At 48.2% G+C, this 17,203-nt stretch overlaps 1 protein-coding gene across 1 annotated transcript; it reads left to right on the top strand.

Annotated features, from left to right (window-relative positions):
* Positions 1-146: 146 nt before the first annotated feature.
* Positions 147-15,661, top strand: SCD (stearoyl-CoA desaturase). The gene is made up of 6 exons (XM_082425342.1): positions 147-566; positions 1,091-1,373; positions 5,231-5,361; positions 6,355-6,560; positions 8,030-8,262; positions 11,710-15,661. The coding sequence occupies exons 1-6, from the start codon at positions 540-542 to the stop codon at positions 11,907-11,909; spliced, it is 1,080 nt and encodes a 359-aa protein (XP_082281468.1). The 5' UTR covers positions 147-539; the 3' UTR covers positions 11,910-15,661.
* The last annotated feature ends 1,542 nt before the right edge of the window (positions 15,662-17,203 follow it).

The raw sequence follows: 17,203 nt of genomic DNA, 5'->3' as shown, positions 1-17,203 counted from the left end.
GTGAGGAGCTCGCGGCAGAGGAAACAGCAGATTGCGCCGAGCCAATGGCAACGGCAGGACGAGGTGGCACCAAATTCCCTTCGGCCAATGACGCGCCAGAGTCTACAGAAGCCCATTAGAATTTCCCCAGGGGCAGGGCCAGAGGCAGGGGCTGCGGCGGCCAAGCCGCGGTGTGTCTGCAGCATCCAATTTTTGCGTCTCCTCCCCTCTCCCGCCCATGCGGATCTCCCACGGTGAGCCAACTCTGCTTACTTTGCCCCTTGTTGGCAACGAATAAAAGGGTCTGAGGAAATACGGGACCCGGTCACCCACTGCCAGCTTTAGCCTTTAAATCACCAGCTTGGGGAGATCCACGCACAGCAGGTCGGGTCCGGACACCGATCCAGCGCGCACCGTGCAGCAAAGGGTTCCGAGCGCAGCGCCGCGGATCGCCGCGCAAAAGCGGCCTCGGGAACTAATCTACCCTCAGTTCGGGCTGCCCCGAACTCCGCTCCGCAGTCTCAGCCCTGGGAAAGTGATCCCAGCGTCCGAGAGCCCAGATGCCGGCCCACTTGCTGCAGGAGGAGGTGAGCTTCCAAGTAATGGCCCCCAGACCGCGGGCTCGCCGGCGCTGGTCGGGCTTCTAAGTGACTCGGTGGGGGAAGAGAGTTGAGATCTCTGCACACAGCCATCTTTTGCGAGTTGTACTGCCTTCAATTTGTTGGGAATGGGGATTGTAATTTGGGAACTTAGGTCCCCAACTTTTGTTTCTTAAGCTTTAAAGAAAAATCTGGTCGTGCCGGTACTCTTACGTATGTAGGCGTGCGGGCTTGTCTTTGTGTGTTCGTTGGGGTGCGAGTGTTTTACTCCTCTTTCCCATTTCCCTTTCACCTTGAGGTTTCACCCCCCTCCCCAATCTCTCTGCACCGTTCCTAGGGACTTCCCTCTCTTCCATCTGGGATAGACCTTGCTCTCAGGTAACGTGGGTATTGGGGCCAGGTCTGTGCCTATACCCCGCCCTTCCCCCAGCTTGATTAGCGAGTGAAGTGGCCCCTACTATGTCCACGTGTCCTCTCCTCTCTCCTGACCCTCCACTTCCTCTCCCTTCCAGATCTCTAGCTCCTACACAACCACCACCACTATCACAGCGCCTCCCGCCAGGCTCCTGCAGAATGGAGGGGGCAAGCTGGAGAAGACTCCCCTATACTTGGAAGAAGACATCCGACCTGAAATAAGAGATGACATCTATGACCCAAGCTACCAGGATAAGGAGGGCCCAAATCCCAAGCTTGAGTATGTTTGGAGAAACATCATCCTCATGTCTCTGCTACACTTGGGAGCCCTGTATGGGATCACATGGATCCCCACCTGCAAAATGTACACCTTGCTCTGGGGTAAGAGTTTCCCCCGTCCTCCTGACCCAGTACCCCAGGTTCTCTCCACTCTTGATAAAGTAGGATCTTACATAGAGCAGAAACACCAGCCCTTCCAGGCTGAGGTTTTCCCAGCCATTTCTCTTTGGTGTCCTGAGAGGCTGGGTGGGCTGGGAACAGAGCCTAGGGGGGTTGGGATGCAGGAGTGTCAGTTCTGGGGGCCCTTTAATTTGGGTGTTGGGGAGGGACCCCTGAGACCATGGGCCGCAGGTTTTGAAGTGAGCAGAACTGTGCCAGAGAGTCAGCTTTCCCGGAAAGAGGTTTTCTGTTTCAAGTCTTTTGCTTGACTGCTTGTCCCAGCCCTGCCAGCCACGAAAGAATCAAGGTCCCTACCTGGGAGGCATGGGGACATGGGACTAGACTAGTGGCTTTAGAGGGTATATGCTGAGCACAGTCATGGGATAGCGAGAGAAGCTACTCAGGAAGAGTTAGTAGAAGAGGGAGGAACAGAGCTGTGGTCATCCACAAAATTATTTTGCCCTGACCCTTGGCCCTGTCAGGCTCCTTAGTTACATAGACAGGTGAAGAAGTCTCCTGCGTAACCCAAGTTACACAGATTCGCTGCTCTGTGACTCCATGTAGGTCTCCAGGGGACTGCACATGCCACTCAACAAAATGTTCTTAGAATGAGATAAGGTTAAAGAAGTGTTTCATGTCCCATTCCCCACTCATCCTGCTCCAGCCCCTCTCTCCTGAGCCTGGGTAGCCCTGGCCTTCAGGCTGCTGCAGTGAGGGAGACAGTCCCCAGTGCATCCCTGCCCTGCCCTTAGCTCAGCTCTTTCAGGAATCCATGGGCTTGGGCGGAGAGCAGGGCCCTGCCCCCTGCACACACACATGCGCTGAGGGCATTTCCACCTCTGCCACCGTAAGTCTGACTTCGGAAGGGGAGAGCAGGGAAGCCTAAAGACCCAGGGGACCCACATCGCCACTGTCTGAGGTGGGTGGGCCAGAACTCCCTCTCCAGGAAGCAACTGTAGGATTTCCAGAGCAGTCCGGGGTGCGGGGCACTTGCAGACAGCTGCACTCTTGGAAGGGAGTTATGTAGTAGGGCCAGCAGGCAGGTCTCAGCCGAGTCCTCCAGGACCTCTTTAGTCTAAAGTTGCTTTTAGACTAAAGAGGTCCACGGAGCTTTGTCTTGGGGAATCCTCTTGGTGCCACAGACAGAGAAATGCAGCTGGGTAGATCCCCTCTCTCAATTTTTCCAGATACACACTGGGGACGACAGTACTTTTTTTGAGATTAGAAAGGTAGTGCTCCTTAAGTTACACGTGTGTCATTGCTGGGGCCGGCCACATGCAGATGAAATCTGTTCATCTGCAGACCAGGAAGGGCTCTTATATTTGTGAGGGGAGGGGGACATCTGTTCTCTAGCCCTTCTGAGGACCCAGCAGAACTTTAGTTCAGCATGAGGAATCAAGAGCAGGGACAAGGATTCCCCAGGGAGACTGTGGACCCCTCTTTCTACCCCTTCTCCCCAGTAGAGGAGTCTTCACCAGGTGTTTAGTCACCTGCAAGCCCCTTCCAGCCTCAGGTCTCCCTGTATGCCTCTCGTAAAGTCCAGAGTTTGGCCAGACCGCTGCTGCTCACTCCTCTTCCTCGGCTGCTAGCGCAGGGGGCAGAATGCTATCCCCGAACCAGGGCTGTGCCCGCTACCTTTTTGGTGCCCTGCCCATGGGTGTGTGCTGTGCCTTTGGACAGAGAAATGTGTCACACAAAGACTGGATGAGTTGTGACTATTTTACTCCTGTCCCTGGGCCCTGTGGTGGATGGCTTAGCTGACGGAATGACCGATTTGGTATAGGGATATCAGAACTCTTAAGGAACAAAAGGGGGTTGGGGGGAGGGTCAGAGGGTCCTTCGGAGTTCAGGAGCTTGGCTTTACCTTTTCTTGTTTTATCCCTAAGGACAGTGTTAAATTAGCAAATGGTTGTGATTCCAGCATTTCTCATGACTGAGCAATTTTGAGCAATTTTGTCTCAGAAGAGCCCTGAGGGAAGGGCTGAAGAGATATCTCTGGCTACACTGAGATGCCATGGGGCAAAACTTCTCCAGTCTCTTTCTTAGGACTAAAGCTATGAGGTTTTGCTTAACCATCAATTTGGACTTTAATAGAGAATGAATTTCCAGCTGACACAAGGCCTTCTATTAGATAAGCCTTAGAGAAAAAGGCACCAGAGGGCTTGGGTGCTTTTCCCAATTCCTTTGTTAATGCAAGGATCTTATGTGCTTTCTGAGTCAACTTGCCAGGGTCTTCGGTGGCATGAAACAACCCCAATAACTTCCTTGCTTCTGAGCTGAGTGCTTCTTCTTTTGTGCCCAAAGACATTTTTCTTCACCCTTAGTGATTGGCGGGCTGTAGCTCAACTGTCATTTATCCAGGTGCAGGTGCAGGCAAGATACTGCATGTGGGAGGATATTACCACGTGGCCGGAGACCAGCAAATCATAGGGGGCCCTAATTCAGCCCAGAGGGACTGTGGGTAGAGCTCTCACTAGGACAGACTCTAGCTCCATGGCTCTCCTCCCCATCCTGTAGGAGGAATAGGATAGGGTAGAGGAAGATGGGTGGGGTGGGAGCTTGTTTAGGAAACTGGTATCTATGGCTGAAGAACACAGGACGATTTGTTACAATGTGTGGTGTCTCCAACTGCAACTAAGTTCAGTGGCCACTGAGGATCCATTGTTTCTAGCTGCTTCCCTAGGAATGAAACATTGTCAACAGTCACTGCTCTACCAAGGCCTCAGCCCCTGCCTCCTAGAGTTACTGAACAGAGGAAGGTAGGTATGCCAAGCAACCCGCCTCCCAGTTAGAGACTCTGTCTGGCGCCCCCGGAGCCTGCAGGCCTCCAGGAAGGTGAGGCAGGACAGCATTGGGGTACTCCACCCACAGCTTTGAGTCCGTGCCGCTATTATCTAGAATTAGCCTTGGCAGAGGGAGTGTGGGCTGGCAGAGGGACATGGCAAAGGTGAGACACAGGAACCTTGTGCCTATCTTGGGGAGGTGGATGGTACACATCCTTGTGCCAGACTTTCGAACATAAACTGCTTATTGACAGAAAATCTAGTTTCAAATCTTGGCTCCATTTCTTACTTGCCATGTGACGACAGATAAACACTTAACTTCTCTGAGCTTCTATTTCTTCAACTGCAAAGTGAGGATATTAAGCCCCATTCAAGGTATCCAGTGAATCGGAGAATATAAAATCCTTGGCGAAGCTTAAGACGCTGTGCAGCTATGACTTACATACAGGGCAAATTTTCCCCTCCTATGGCCACACCACCTGCTAAAAGATTGAAATGCTTTTGTACCAGCTGGTAAATAGCCCTAGTTCTGAGCCCCCTTAATGTCCCCTAGAACCCAGGGACCCTTGAATTGGTCAGTGCCCGGACCATACTGTCTGTTAAATATTTTAATACCATCCTTGCTTATGTGTCTTAAGCACTGCAGGAGTAGTCTGTGGTCCTTCAAACCTTGGAGAAGGTTAGCAGAAGGTCAGAGGAGATGCGATCTGGGAGAGTGTCCTTCACGAATGAGAATGCCAAGTGGCTGGGGGGTGAGAGCCCTCTTCTCTGTCCTGCCTTTCTGAAGTTCCTGGGACTCCTAAGCTTATTCCAGCTCCTAGGTTGAGAGGATGAGAGGTGATGGTATTTTTCAAGTGATAAAATCAAAGGAGCCTAAGAGATCAAGGTATCCCTGGAGTTCAGGAAAAAGCAGATCCTCACTCGGAGGCTAAAGAACACACAGACTCTGACCTGAGGAGAACATCATGTGAATGCTTTCCCAGATTAATGACTCCCTGCCCTGTCTTCTCCTGGCAGCGTTTTTCTACTATCTGATTAGTGCCCTGGGCGTCACAGCAGGAGCCCATCGCCTGTGGAGTCACCGAAGTTACAAAGCTCGGCTGCCCCTGCGGCTCTTCCTGATCATCGCCAACACGATGGCATTCCAGGTGAGAAGCCAACTGTGCTCAGCTCTTTTTTCCTCACTCTTTATTGACGATCTGGGGGCAGAATGGAGGCGATCAGTGCCTGGAGAGGAGCAGCACCTGGACAGCCACTTCACTTTCTCCTTATAGTCAAGTTCAAGTTCAGTCCTGAAGTCCATAAAACATAAGTTTACTTCTGAGTGACTGGAAAAGGGAGGTAGGAGATAAAGAGGAAATACTCTCAGTGTATAGGGTCATTTTTGATCCTCTGTTATCACAAAGTCTGGCCATTGTGGTCCTTCGTAAGTGCCTAAGGCAGGAACTGAAGGCAGGAACTGACCCTGGTTTCCCTGGCAGACATTGAACAAGACATTCACTACTTTAATGTCTTAGGACTCCACCACAATGGGGCTGAAGTTAATGTTTCACAGATTCATGAACTCTATTGTTTTCAGGTAAGAAGATCAAACACTTTTATAGTGCTAACTATATGCCTGGCACTATTCTAAGCACTTGTCATAGATTACCTCATTAAACCCTCACAACGATCTTAGGAGGTAGCTGCTATTGTTATCCCCATTTCACAGATGGGGAAATTGTGTCACTGAGGGTTTAGGTAGACCAACGCTATGGTCCTATGTTGGGCTACCAGGCTGCCTAAGTCAAGTGTTGAGGTTTGTTGAAGCAGGAAGTTTATAGCAGAGATAGAATGAAGGGAATTGGAGAAAGGGAACTCATAGTTATCAAGCAGTAGCAGAGGGTAAAGGATAGCATGTAGTGCAAGGCTTAGCTTGGAGCAAGAGGAAAAAACAAGGAAACCAAATTAATCCCCTTCTCCATGGCAATATCCCACGGTTACATAATCATCTCTGCCATAGCACTTAATGCCTTGAAGGCTCCCCACGTTGTCCCTGTGGGGCAAAAGAAGGAAGAGATTGTGTAGACTCCCCAGCCATTGGAACTCGCCTGAGAGGGTGTCTCTCCTCAGGCCTTCATTCCTCTTCTCTGTTCCTCCAGAATGACGTTTACGAATGGGCCCGAGATCACCGTGCCCACCACAAGTTTTCGGAAACACATGCTGATCCCCACAATTCCCGACGTGGCTTTTTCTTCTCTCACGTGGGTTGGCTGCTTGTGCGCAAACACCCAGACGTCAAAGAGAAGGGTGGTTTGCTAAACTTATCTGACCTAAAAGCTGAGAAGCTGTTGGTGTTCCAGAGGAGGTGAGTGACATGATGATGGAGCTGGGGACCTGGCATTTGGTGACCCACTTTTTTCTCCTGGGACTTGTCAACATGAGCTGAGAAATTTACTGGGTTTCCATATCCCAAATTATAATTTAAAACCCTAATTTTTAATAGCCCACAGGCCCATAGCCATAGACTGTTGTTGTTTCTTTCTCTCTGAGCTATCTAAACCAATTAAATTCAACAAATGTTTGTTGACCTAGGACGGTCATGGATACAAAGCTGAGTGTGTCATGGTCCTTACCTTCAAGGAGTTCATAGCTTATTGGGGAGTGGAGGGATAAGCCAAGTGTCCAAATACCTATGATACGTGGCAAAATATTTTCCATACCCAGGAGAGGCACAAAGGGGAGGGAGGTTGCAGAGTGGGGACATCAGGGAAGGGCTTATGAAGAAAGTAGCTTTGGAATCCACTGATGGATAGAGATTTTCACAGGTGGGGAGGTGGGGACAGCGCAAACAGAAAGAATGAGCTGAAGTGTGTTCCAGCAACAGAGTCCTTTGAAGTACAGGGTGTGGTAGGAAATAAGGCTAGAAAGGGAAACCGATGCCATTCTTCTGGATTCTTAAAAGCAGATGAGGTTTAATTTAACCCAGGCAATAGGAAACCCTGAAAAGGCTTTTGAGCCAGAATGTGGCATGGTTGGAGGTGTGCTTTAGAAAGGTCACTCTGGGGATACGTGAAAGAAGGCCTTGAGCTAAAGAGGTGGGAAGCAGGGCCACAGGTGGGGAGGTAGTGGGGATCCGTGCAGGGAAGTGGTGGTAGGAGTGGAGAGGAGCTGGAAGCAGGGGTTACTAATGATACAAGAGGATCAGACTTGACTGCTGAAGGGATGTAGGAAATCAGCTCCCTTGGAATGTCAGTGGCCTGCTGTACATTTGGGAGAATGAAGAATGGGACAGGGCCTCCAGAGGGACAGACCTGCAGGCATCTAGGACATTCGGAGTGCCTCTCTGAGGGAAAAGAAGAGGAAGGATGAGAAGGATTCCTGGCTAGCAGGAGATGGAGGCAAGATACTAAACATAGATTCTGCCAAGAGCACTGATAAAGAGAAAGGAAGCCCAAAGGCAGGATGGAAAAACCCAGGAAGGAGAACTCAGTCTGTAATTTGGACCCCACCTGTTTTACCAAAGTGGTATTATGCTGTAGTAAAAGAGCAATGGATTTAGAGTCAGGAGACAAAGCATTCCAATCCTTGCTCCACCGGTGTCTGGTGGTGTGACCCTAGAAAAGTCATTTAACCCCTCATTACCTCATCTAAGAAGTATGATAATAACACTACATTCTCAGAAGATTTCCCACCCCATTCCCTCTTGCTCTGTTTCCTGCCACATTGTGCTCACAATGTAGAAAGAAAGAGACAGCCCAACCGTGTGAGAATAGAAAATCAAGTAGGTCTCAGAGTCCTTTCTCCACTGACCGGGCGTGTGATCTCTCAATGTAGGTACTACAAACCCGCTGTCCTGTTGATGTGCTTCATCCTGCCCACAGTCGTGCCCTGCTACTGCTGGGGTGAAACTTTTCCACACAGCCTGTTAGTCGCCACCTTCTTGCGTTATGCCGTTGTGCTCAATGCCACCTGGCTGGTGAACAGTGCTGCCCACCTGTATGGATATCGCCCTTATGACAAGACCATTAACCCCCGAGAGAATCTCCTGGTTTCACTGGGAGCTGTAGGTAAGTCACATCTAGTGGTCTGCAGCTTAGGGTATTAGGCTAGGAGCCAGAAAAACCAGATTCACCTATTTTATGACCCCTCTCTGTCTTTACACTATAAAACTAAGGGGCAATATTAAAAATCCTTGAGAATTAAGCAGCAAGTCCTATGTAAAGAGAACAGGGTGAGGGACTTCCCTGGTGGCGCAGTGGTTAAGAACCCGCCTGCCAATGCAGAGGACATGGGTTAGAGCCATGGTCGGGGAAGATCCCACATGCCGCGGAGCAACTAAGCCCATGAGCCACAACTACTGAGCCCACGCGCCTAGAGGCCATGCTCCGCAGCAAGAGAAGCCACTGCAATGAGAAGCCTGTGCACTGCAACAAAGAGTAGCCCCCGCTCGCCGCAACTAGAGAAAGCCCGCACACAGCAACGAAGACCCAATGCAGCCAAAAATAAATAAATAAATGAGAAAAGGGTGAAAAATAACAATGCCTTTGATTCCAGGTTCCAGCACAATCCCCAAATGCTATGTATGATGAGCCCCTTTGGGTTGCCCTTTTTCCAGTCATCTCCGATCTGGGTGGCTGGTAAGCCTAGTGTTTTACATTTAGACGTGCTATACAACATGTAGAACAAATAGCTGTCATTTAATTCAATAAGCTTCTCTTTTGTCACCTTGCTATTTTCAGAGAGGCCATACTTGAAGTGTATTTCATGCCTTATTGCTTGGTGATGCCAGTATGAAGGACATCAAAGCAACTGTTGGTGGCCCTTTATCACCACCTACCATTCTCATCTCTTGTCCTTTATTTTTCTCTCTTCTGCTCCTCTTCTGTGCTGGGAACACTCCCTCCCCTCAACGTGGCTTAGGGAACTCCCAGTAAAGCAGTTAGTTTGATCACAAGTACCTGCTCACTGATCTAATGCTGACTATTCAAGAATTTATTTATACCATTCCAGTTCCAATAGCCAGAGTCTAAGGCAACAGGTTCTACAATCTGTCTCCATTTTTTTTTATTTATTTATTTATTTATTTTATTTATGGCTGTGTTGGGTCTTCGTTTCTGTGCGAGGGCTCTCTCCAGCCGCGGCAAGCGGGGGCCGCTCCTCATCGCGGTGCGCGGGCCTCTCACTGCCGCGGCCTCCCCTGCTGCGGAGCACAGGCTCCAGACGCGCAGGCCCAGCAATTGTGGCTCACGGGCCCAGTCGCTCCGCGGCATGTGGGATCCTCCCAGACCAGGGCTCGAACCCGTGTCCCCTGCATTGGCAGGCAGACTCTTAACCACTGCGCCACCAGGGAAGCCCTTTTCATCTCTTTTTAACTTTCATGCACCTTCCCCCTCCTTTCAGACACCTTGTACTGTTGTCCATGTTCTTACTGTGAACCATGTTTGAAATCAATCATACAGGCTATTTTCATAGAAAATTCATGAACATTATGGAAGTTTCTGGAATGAGATCGGTCCTGTCCTGCAAACAGATCTGTCTTCCCCAGCCCCAGCCTCTTTATGAACATCCATTCAAAGTGGCTGCCAGTAGCTTACTTTGTCTCGGTTATCATTTCTCCATACCTGCTCTCCCCGCTTATCACCTCACCCTTTGTTCTCCAGTAGCCTGCTGCCCTGCCATTCTAATCTTTTTCTTCTTGAATTACCTCCCCCGCAGTCACATGCTCTTCTTCTCTCTGCTAAAGCTGGCCTCACCCCTTGAGCCTCTCTTGGGCTGTATCTTGCTGCCCCAGTTGCAAAGTCTCATCCTTCTTTCGCCCACTGACCTTCCTCCGCTTTTTTTCCTCCCTTGGCAACGTGTGTGTGTGTGTGTGTGTGTGTGTGTGTGTGTGTGTGTGTGTGTGTGTCTGATTCAGTTTAAATCTGATAAGTGTGGGCCTGGCTAGTGCTTATACAGAGCCTAGCTGCAAAGCCGTTTATGGAAATTAGTAATCCTCCATCAGTACCTTTAGCCTTGGGGTTTTCCTACCCTCCTACGCAGTTCACACTGGATAAACTGATGATCCGCACTGTGGATAGTCAGAGAAAGGACGTACCTTGAGATGATGCCCTGGATGGTGTCTTTCCCATCGCAGGACTTCCTTCCTTTTTGGTTATTAATGCCATTATTACTCTACTGGGGCTCTTTCATCTTCAAAGGGCTCAGCACGCTCTTTTACTAGCTATTCTTTTTTTTTTTTTTTAATTTATTTTTGGCTGTGTTGGGTCTTCATCGCTGCACGCGGGCTTTCTCTAGTTGCGGCGAGCGGGGGCTACTCTTCATTGCGGTGCGCGGGCTTCTCATTGTGGTGGCTTCTCGTTGCGGAGGAGCGAGGGCTCAGGCGCCTGGGCTTCAGTAATTGTGGCTCGCAGACTTCAGTAGTTGCGGCACGCGGGCTTCAGTGGTTGTGGCTCACAGGCTCTAGAGCGCAGGCTCAGTAGTTGTGGCGCATGGGCTTAGTTGCTCCGTGGCATGTGGGATCTTCCCGGACCAGGGCTCGAACCCGTGTCCCCTGCATTGGCAGGCAGATTCTTAACCACTGCGCCACCAGGGAAGTCCCTATTAGCTCTTCTTTACCCAGCTTTACCCCAGCCTCATAAGGGTCGGTGTTGTTATTGTTGAATGAGGTTCAGAAAGAAGATCCTGCCGCAGATTAGAGAACTCCCTGTCTGGAGTTTCCACAGCTTGATGCATTACAGAAATTATCCTGAATCCAGAATCTCTTTGATTTTCCTCTATCCAGCAAAGTGAACTGCTCATCTCAGAATCTTAGAGCTTAGAGGGACTACCTAAGCCTTTTGATTCTTATTCCCTCAGAGAGCTTCTGTTTATCAGCTTCACCCCCCACCCTAGGGTCAAAGCTCAAAGAATTAGAAGCCAGAGCAGTCTACTCTGAACCAGCAGAGGCTGAGGAAACTTGGGCCCATGGGCTGGGCCTTCTTTCTTCTGACTTGACTGTTGCTGCCCAATTCTGTTGGTACCTTCCACCCTTGGAGAGAGTACCCATGCAGTGGGGAAAGGTGTACTCCTTTGCTCACCTTTGTAAGAAACACAGCAAAGGTTCTTCACTGTGGACTCTCTCCTCTCCCCACCCTAACACATGCATGTATACACAGAGCCTTTAGGGTCTCATACCAATATTTTGTGAAGCTCTGGAATTTTCCAGTCTAAAATCCACTCCCAGTGATAGAAGTTTCTCTCAAATCATCTTATCCTCTCAGAAACTGCCCGTCCTCCTCCCACAAAGGCTCCCAGAGAGCCATGGTGACCAGGGTCTCCCCAGTCATTTCTTAAGATGCCTCTGAGGGAATCTGTTTGGTTCAGAGTTTAAAAGACTGGATTCATTCATTCATTCATTCATTCAACAGCGGCAGGTTTCTACTAGGTTTGAGGTACTCCGCTAGGTAACCAGAGTGCCAAGATCAAGAAGCCAGCAATCCAGTGTAGCTCCATAACTTTTCTCTGCTTTGTTCCAGGTGAGGGCTTCCACAACTACCACCACTCCTTTCCCTATGACTACTCTGCCAGTGAATACCGCTGGCACATCAACTTTACCACATTCTTCATCGATTGCATGGCTGCCATCGGTCTGGCTTATGACCGAAAGAAAGTATCCAAGGCTGCCGTCTTGGCCAGGATTAAAAGAACTGGAGATGAAAGCTACAAGAGTGGCTGAATTTGGGGTCCCTCGGTTTCCTTTTCCAAAAGCCAGCTGGGCAGAGGTTTAATGTTCTGTTTATTAACTACTGAATAATGCTACCAGGATGCTAAAGATGATGACGTTAACCCATTCCAGTACAGTATTCTTTTAAATTTTCTTTTAAAATTGAAAGCCAACAACTCTGCCTTTATGATGCTAAGCTCATGTTCTTATTTCTTTTCTTTTCTTCTTTCTCTTCTACTCCCATTATCCTTCCCTTTGTTTTGTTCCTATCACCTTCCTTTCTCTTCCCCCTCAATGCCCCCCAGGCAAGCAGCTGGTCAGTCATTGGTGGGTTTCCAGCTTCCAAAGCCTAGACAACCTTTCTAGAGTCCAAAACTAGTGGTCTTTGCCCCAGATAACCCTTTCCTTGAGCTGTCCTGAGCTTTAAGATGGGTGGCTCAAGCTAGAGATATGACAAAATCTTCTGGGAAGGCCCCCAGTTAGCTTCAGCTTAGGCTTTTGCTATATGAAATGGAAAAATAACTTTATTGGCACAAAGCTTTGAAAGCAGGTAAATTGTCAGGGGAGAGAGTTAGCATGCATGATATGATTGATAAATAAGGATGAGTTGAAGTGGGAAACAAGGCAGGAAGCTCCTGCTGTGATCGGACACCCAGCTGCCTGCCCACCACCCAGCATGCTTCCTTTCTCTCCTGACTCTGATTGGGGAATGGCCGTGGAGCTTGGCAATGCTAGAACTCAAAAGCAAATCTCAATGTCCCAATATACTTTAGGCTGAGGATAAAGAAGAAGCATTTAGTTTACGGTAAAAGTGGTCTCTGCTGGGGAAGGATTTTTTTTCTTTCTTTTATAACAGGAAGATTTCTTATTCCAGATAACAAGAAATCTTGAGGTTGGTTGTTTCCAGAATTGGTGACTCCAGTAGCTCATGGAATCATCAAAATTCTTTCATCTCTCTGCTGTGCCATCTTTGGTATATTGGTCAGCTCCCCTCATAGCAATAAGGTGGCTTCAGCATTTTGAGACATCCAAAAAAGATGTGTTGGTGGTACAGTGGTGAGCATAGCTGCCTCCCAAAAAAGAAAGGATTTTAGGAGGTGGAGTTGGGTCAAACATAGAGCTATATGTCCATGGGTACTTTGCTTGGAATATTAAAATAATCCTTTTAGAGTATTTCCCTCTAAAGGAGAGTGGGGCTTGAAGAAGAGGAAGAATTAGGCGGGTTGTCTCCTTTCCTCTCACTGCTGGACAGGAGATGGAGAGGTTGAGGGGCAGGGTCTGTAGGCAGTTCCTAAGAGGGAACATTACAAAAGAAGGGCTCTGAGAACACATGGCTGTGGGATTTGGAAGGTTACTGAGTAAGTTATTGGGTGTCCTAATATGGAAGCTGGTTATACAAACAAGTTAGATGTTGGGTTCATTTCATTAATTTCAATTTCTCCTTGGACTGAGAAAGAACTAGAAGGCTTCTCCCCACAGTGTTGAACCCTTTCACTCATTCCTTCTCTGTTAACTTCTAGCCTAAAGTATAGGACTGCCTGGGGGGAGGGGTAGGAATCTCTTAACTACCCTGACTGGATTCCTGGCTCTGCCCTGTCTGTCCATTTTCTCCTGCCAGTTCTATCTCCTCCCCAATGTTTTCTTCTTTCTCCGGATAGGCAAGCCTCCTTTGTGTGTATTCAGAGGCAGTGATGGCTACTGTGGTCCAGGCAGCTGGGTAGCTGAACCACTGTTTCTCTTTATAAAGTTGAGCAAGCTGCCACTTTCACTTGGCCTCCAGAGTCTCCACCTACACCCTTGTGCTTCCCCACCACACTGATGACTCAAGACAAGGCTAGCAAATCCCGCTGGAGACATCCTGGGCACAGGCATTCTCTCTCATGAGGCACAGCCAAGCCAAATGCTCATGTTGTGCCAGTGAGCCAGCCATGGAGCAAAAGAGGGTTTGTTTTTAGTCTCCAGTGTCTCGGTCAGAACCAGAGAGGATGCTGGATGCCTCCTGCTTACTCAGTAAGCCTGCCCAGCCTGAGTCAGTGCTCCCAGCTGACAGTGCAATGCTTGCAGAAGTGGGAGGAGCCAAGTCTTCACTGGGAAGCACAAGAAGCAAAGGCGAGTTCCAAAGTGCCTCACTCAAAAGGAGGTCCCGGCCCCTGGAGCCAGGGTATACAGCAAAGCTTTGGCTGAGACTTGGGATGTGAGATGCCATGAACTTTGTTGAACAGCATCTCTGTTCAGCAAACTAACCAGCATTCCCCACAACACAGGCTAGGGCAGACAATAGTATAGAGGAGTTCTGAAGAAACATCAGTGTCTGAGAACCTTGGGCCACTCCTGTCCCTGTAACCTCAGTCGTCAATGCAGAAGCCTGGCTTTACTCTATTAAGATTAGAAATGTACGGTATCAAATGCTCTGTCCACTGTTGAGCCCCAAGGATGGAAAGGAGGAGAGCATTTCTTTCTGTATTAATTGAATAGATGGAGGCCACAGGGGTTGGGCTGGACTAAAGGCATCCTTGTCTTTTGAGCTGTTCCTCTCAGTAGAAAAAAATCTAATGGAAGATCACTGTAGTTTAGATCCACTGACCCAAGTACCTACCCCTTGGAAATGCCTGTGGGGTAGTTTTAATTCCACAGGTCATCAGAGGCCTGCTTTACACCTGATGATCAAAACCAACTTTTATCTTTCTATTCTAATTGTGTTCAATGGATCTGATCTATACCATGACCCTACACAAGGCTGGATGGGGTCCAGTTTCTAACAGTCCTTGCTTTGTGGGCGTGCTGACAACTTATCTGGGTGCCTTACATCTTTTTTAATCAGTGTTGCATCTGAGCCTGCTCTGCTTCCTCCCTGCTCCCTCTGTGGAGTTCTTTTGCACCTGAGAGCCTGCAGAAGTGGCTAGTAGAAAAGGGGGCCTGGCTGGAGAATTATCAGTATAGCTGTTTGCAGGATTCCCTTCTGGGCTTTGTTTTGGAAACTTTTCTTAGGGCTGTTTTTATTAATTGCCCACATATGATGGAGGGTGGAAGGAATTTGAATGTATTTGACTTATAATTTTTTTTTTAATATTAAAAGATGGTTGTAGCATTTAAAATGGAAACTTTTTCTCCTAGTTAGCTAGTATCCTGAGTGTATTCTCTGTAAGTGTAGCTCAAATGGGTCAGCGTGAAAAGTTAAAGAAAGCACGATGTCAAGGTTACACGGGTGGTTAAGGCCAGGGCCTCTCCTACCACTGTGCCACGGACTTGCTGTGTGACCCTGGGCAAGTCATTTAACTATAATGTGCCTCGGTTTTCCTTCTGTTAAAATGAGATAATAATACTGACCTACCTCAAAGGGCAGTTTTGAGGCGTGACTAATGCTTTTTATAAAGCATTTTGGGATCCTTCAGCAGAGGAATTCTCTTAAGTCCTGAGTATTTTTATAGTAGCAGTATCCACCGTGAACTGTGTCCACCATGAACCATGTGTCCTGGATGCTATCATGGATCTATACGGTTCTCTCTGAGAGATTGAATAAACCCATTAGATAAGTGGTGGATAACTAGCCAGACAAAATCTGAGAATGCATAAACTCATTGCCATGGAAACATACACAGGATACCTTTTCCTTGATTGGGTGGGATTTTTCCCTTTTTATGTGGGATAGTAGTTATTTGTGACCTAAGAATAATTTTGGAATAATTTCTATTAATATCAACTCTGAAGCTAGTTGTACTGATCTGAGATTGTGTTTGTTCTTAATAAAAGTGAAGTGAATCTGATTGCCCTGTGTTTGAGAGTTTTTTTGGCTGTGATTCAGTCTCTTGGGACTTATTCACCACCCTATTTATGTCCTGTTCCTATATCTTTAAGAGTGAAAAAGAAGTACAAGAAGCCACAATGGTTGACTCATACCCCAGTAACCCGCCCTGCTCTCCTGCCCTTCCTAGGGGTAACTTTAGGTTAAACTCAGCCTTGGCAACAGGAAGCCAGTAGTCTGCTGCCATTAGATCAAACACATTAACACCAGCTGGCACTTTGGGCCTGGGGAAATGTCAGGACTCCTGTGTGTCCCATGGTCACATGGACCCAAAACAGAGATACTAAGAGAGGAAGGGAGCAGCAGGAGACACTCTGGAAAGCAGTCCTGTACCTGGCAACCCAGGCTGGGCCATCCAAATCATTCCTCTGAAATGTAGTCCCTCCCGCTAATAGAGTAGCTTCCTGAAAATGCTGATTAACAACAGCAGGAAGACAGGAAAAACAATCCCAGGGAAGGCTTGTAAATTCTTGGGGTAGAGAGGCCTTCATGATCATTAGGTGGAAAAGGCTTTAGCTTTTACTACCTTATCTGAGAATCTTCATGTGGAAAAGAGAAGGACTTTTTACAGTTTGAAGAAGCTCCATTTTCCAACAGAAGCCACCTGGACAATTCCTGGGCTTCTAAGCATTCCACAGAACCAGCCCCCCTCACTTTCTAATGTAAGGTCACCCTCACCTTGGACAAGAAGCAAGATTCAGAGTGATTCTGAGCATCCAACATCAAGTCTATATTCATTGAGGCCTTGCCAGACCTTAATAAGTTGACAGTGGCACTTGCTTAATATCTGGCTTTCCACCCCTTTCCCTCTATTTTGTTTAAAATGTTCAGGTTGGACCATTTTTTCTGTTGTTCTATAATTGCACTGTTCCTTCCAAGTCTCTCCTTTGTCTTTGGAGACAAAGACACCAGCCACATGAGAAAGGACAGCTGCTGTAAACCATAGCAAGTCTAGATGAAACACTTGCGATACCAGATTGCTTGGAAAAATCCATATATGTACCGTGTTCTACATTAGATAGAGGGATTGAGGCCAGGCATCAACAGAAACCCCACAACCTTCTGATGCAGGAAATCCAACTTCTGAGTCCACCAGACCCGTGGACGCAGTGATAACATTCACGATAGCCAGGCACTGTAGTGAGTGCTGGACAGTGCATTATCTCACGGTATGGAAAGCAGGTGCTATTATTACCCCAGTTTTACTGATGAGGGAACTGAGTTCACTGGGAGAGAAAATACACTGTGAGGGAGTGAGCAACGATGCTGTGATCCAGCTCCAGAACTTTGCTCATTAACTGCTCTCCGTGCGGGTGTGAAGTAGATGACAAATTAGATAAACCCAGAGTGCATAAATCTCATATATGCAAGTAGATGCCCAGTGATATTCACTTATACTCAGAGGCAAAGCCTGGCTGCAATGGCAGGGAGCTTAATTTATTCAGTCAAATTGCAGACACGTCCTCTGGTCCAGAAGAACCCACTCACTCCACATCGTGACCTG

This window comes from Balaenoptera physalus (assembly GCF_965194825.1).
Source record: "Balaenoptera physalus genome assembly, chromosome: 14".
Classification (NCBI taxonomy): domain Eukaryota; kingdom Metazoa; phylum Chordata; class Mammalia; order Artiodactyla; family Balaenopteridae; genus Balaenoptera; species Balaenoptera physalus.
Note: the sequence above shows the minus strand (reverse complement) of the source record. Positions and strands in the feature narration are given on the sequence as shown.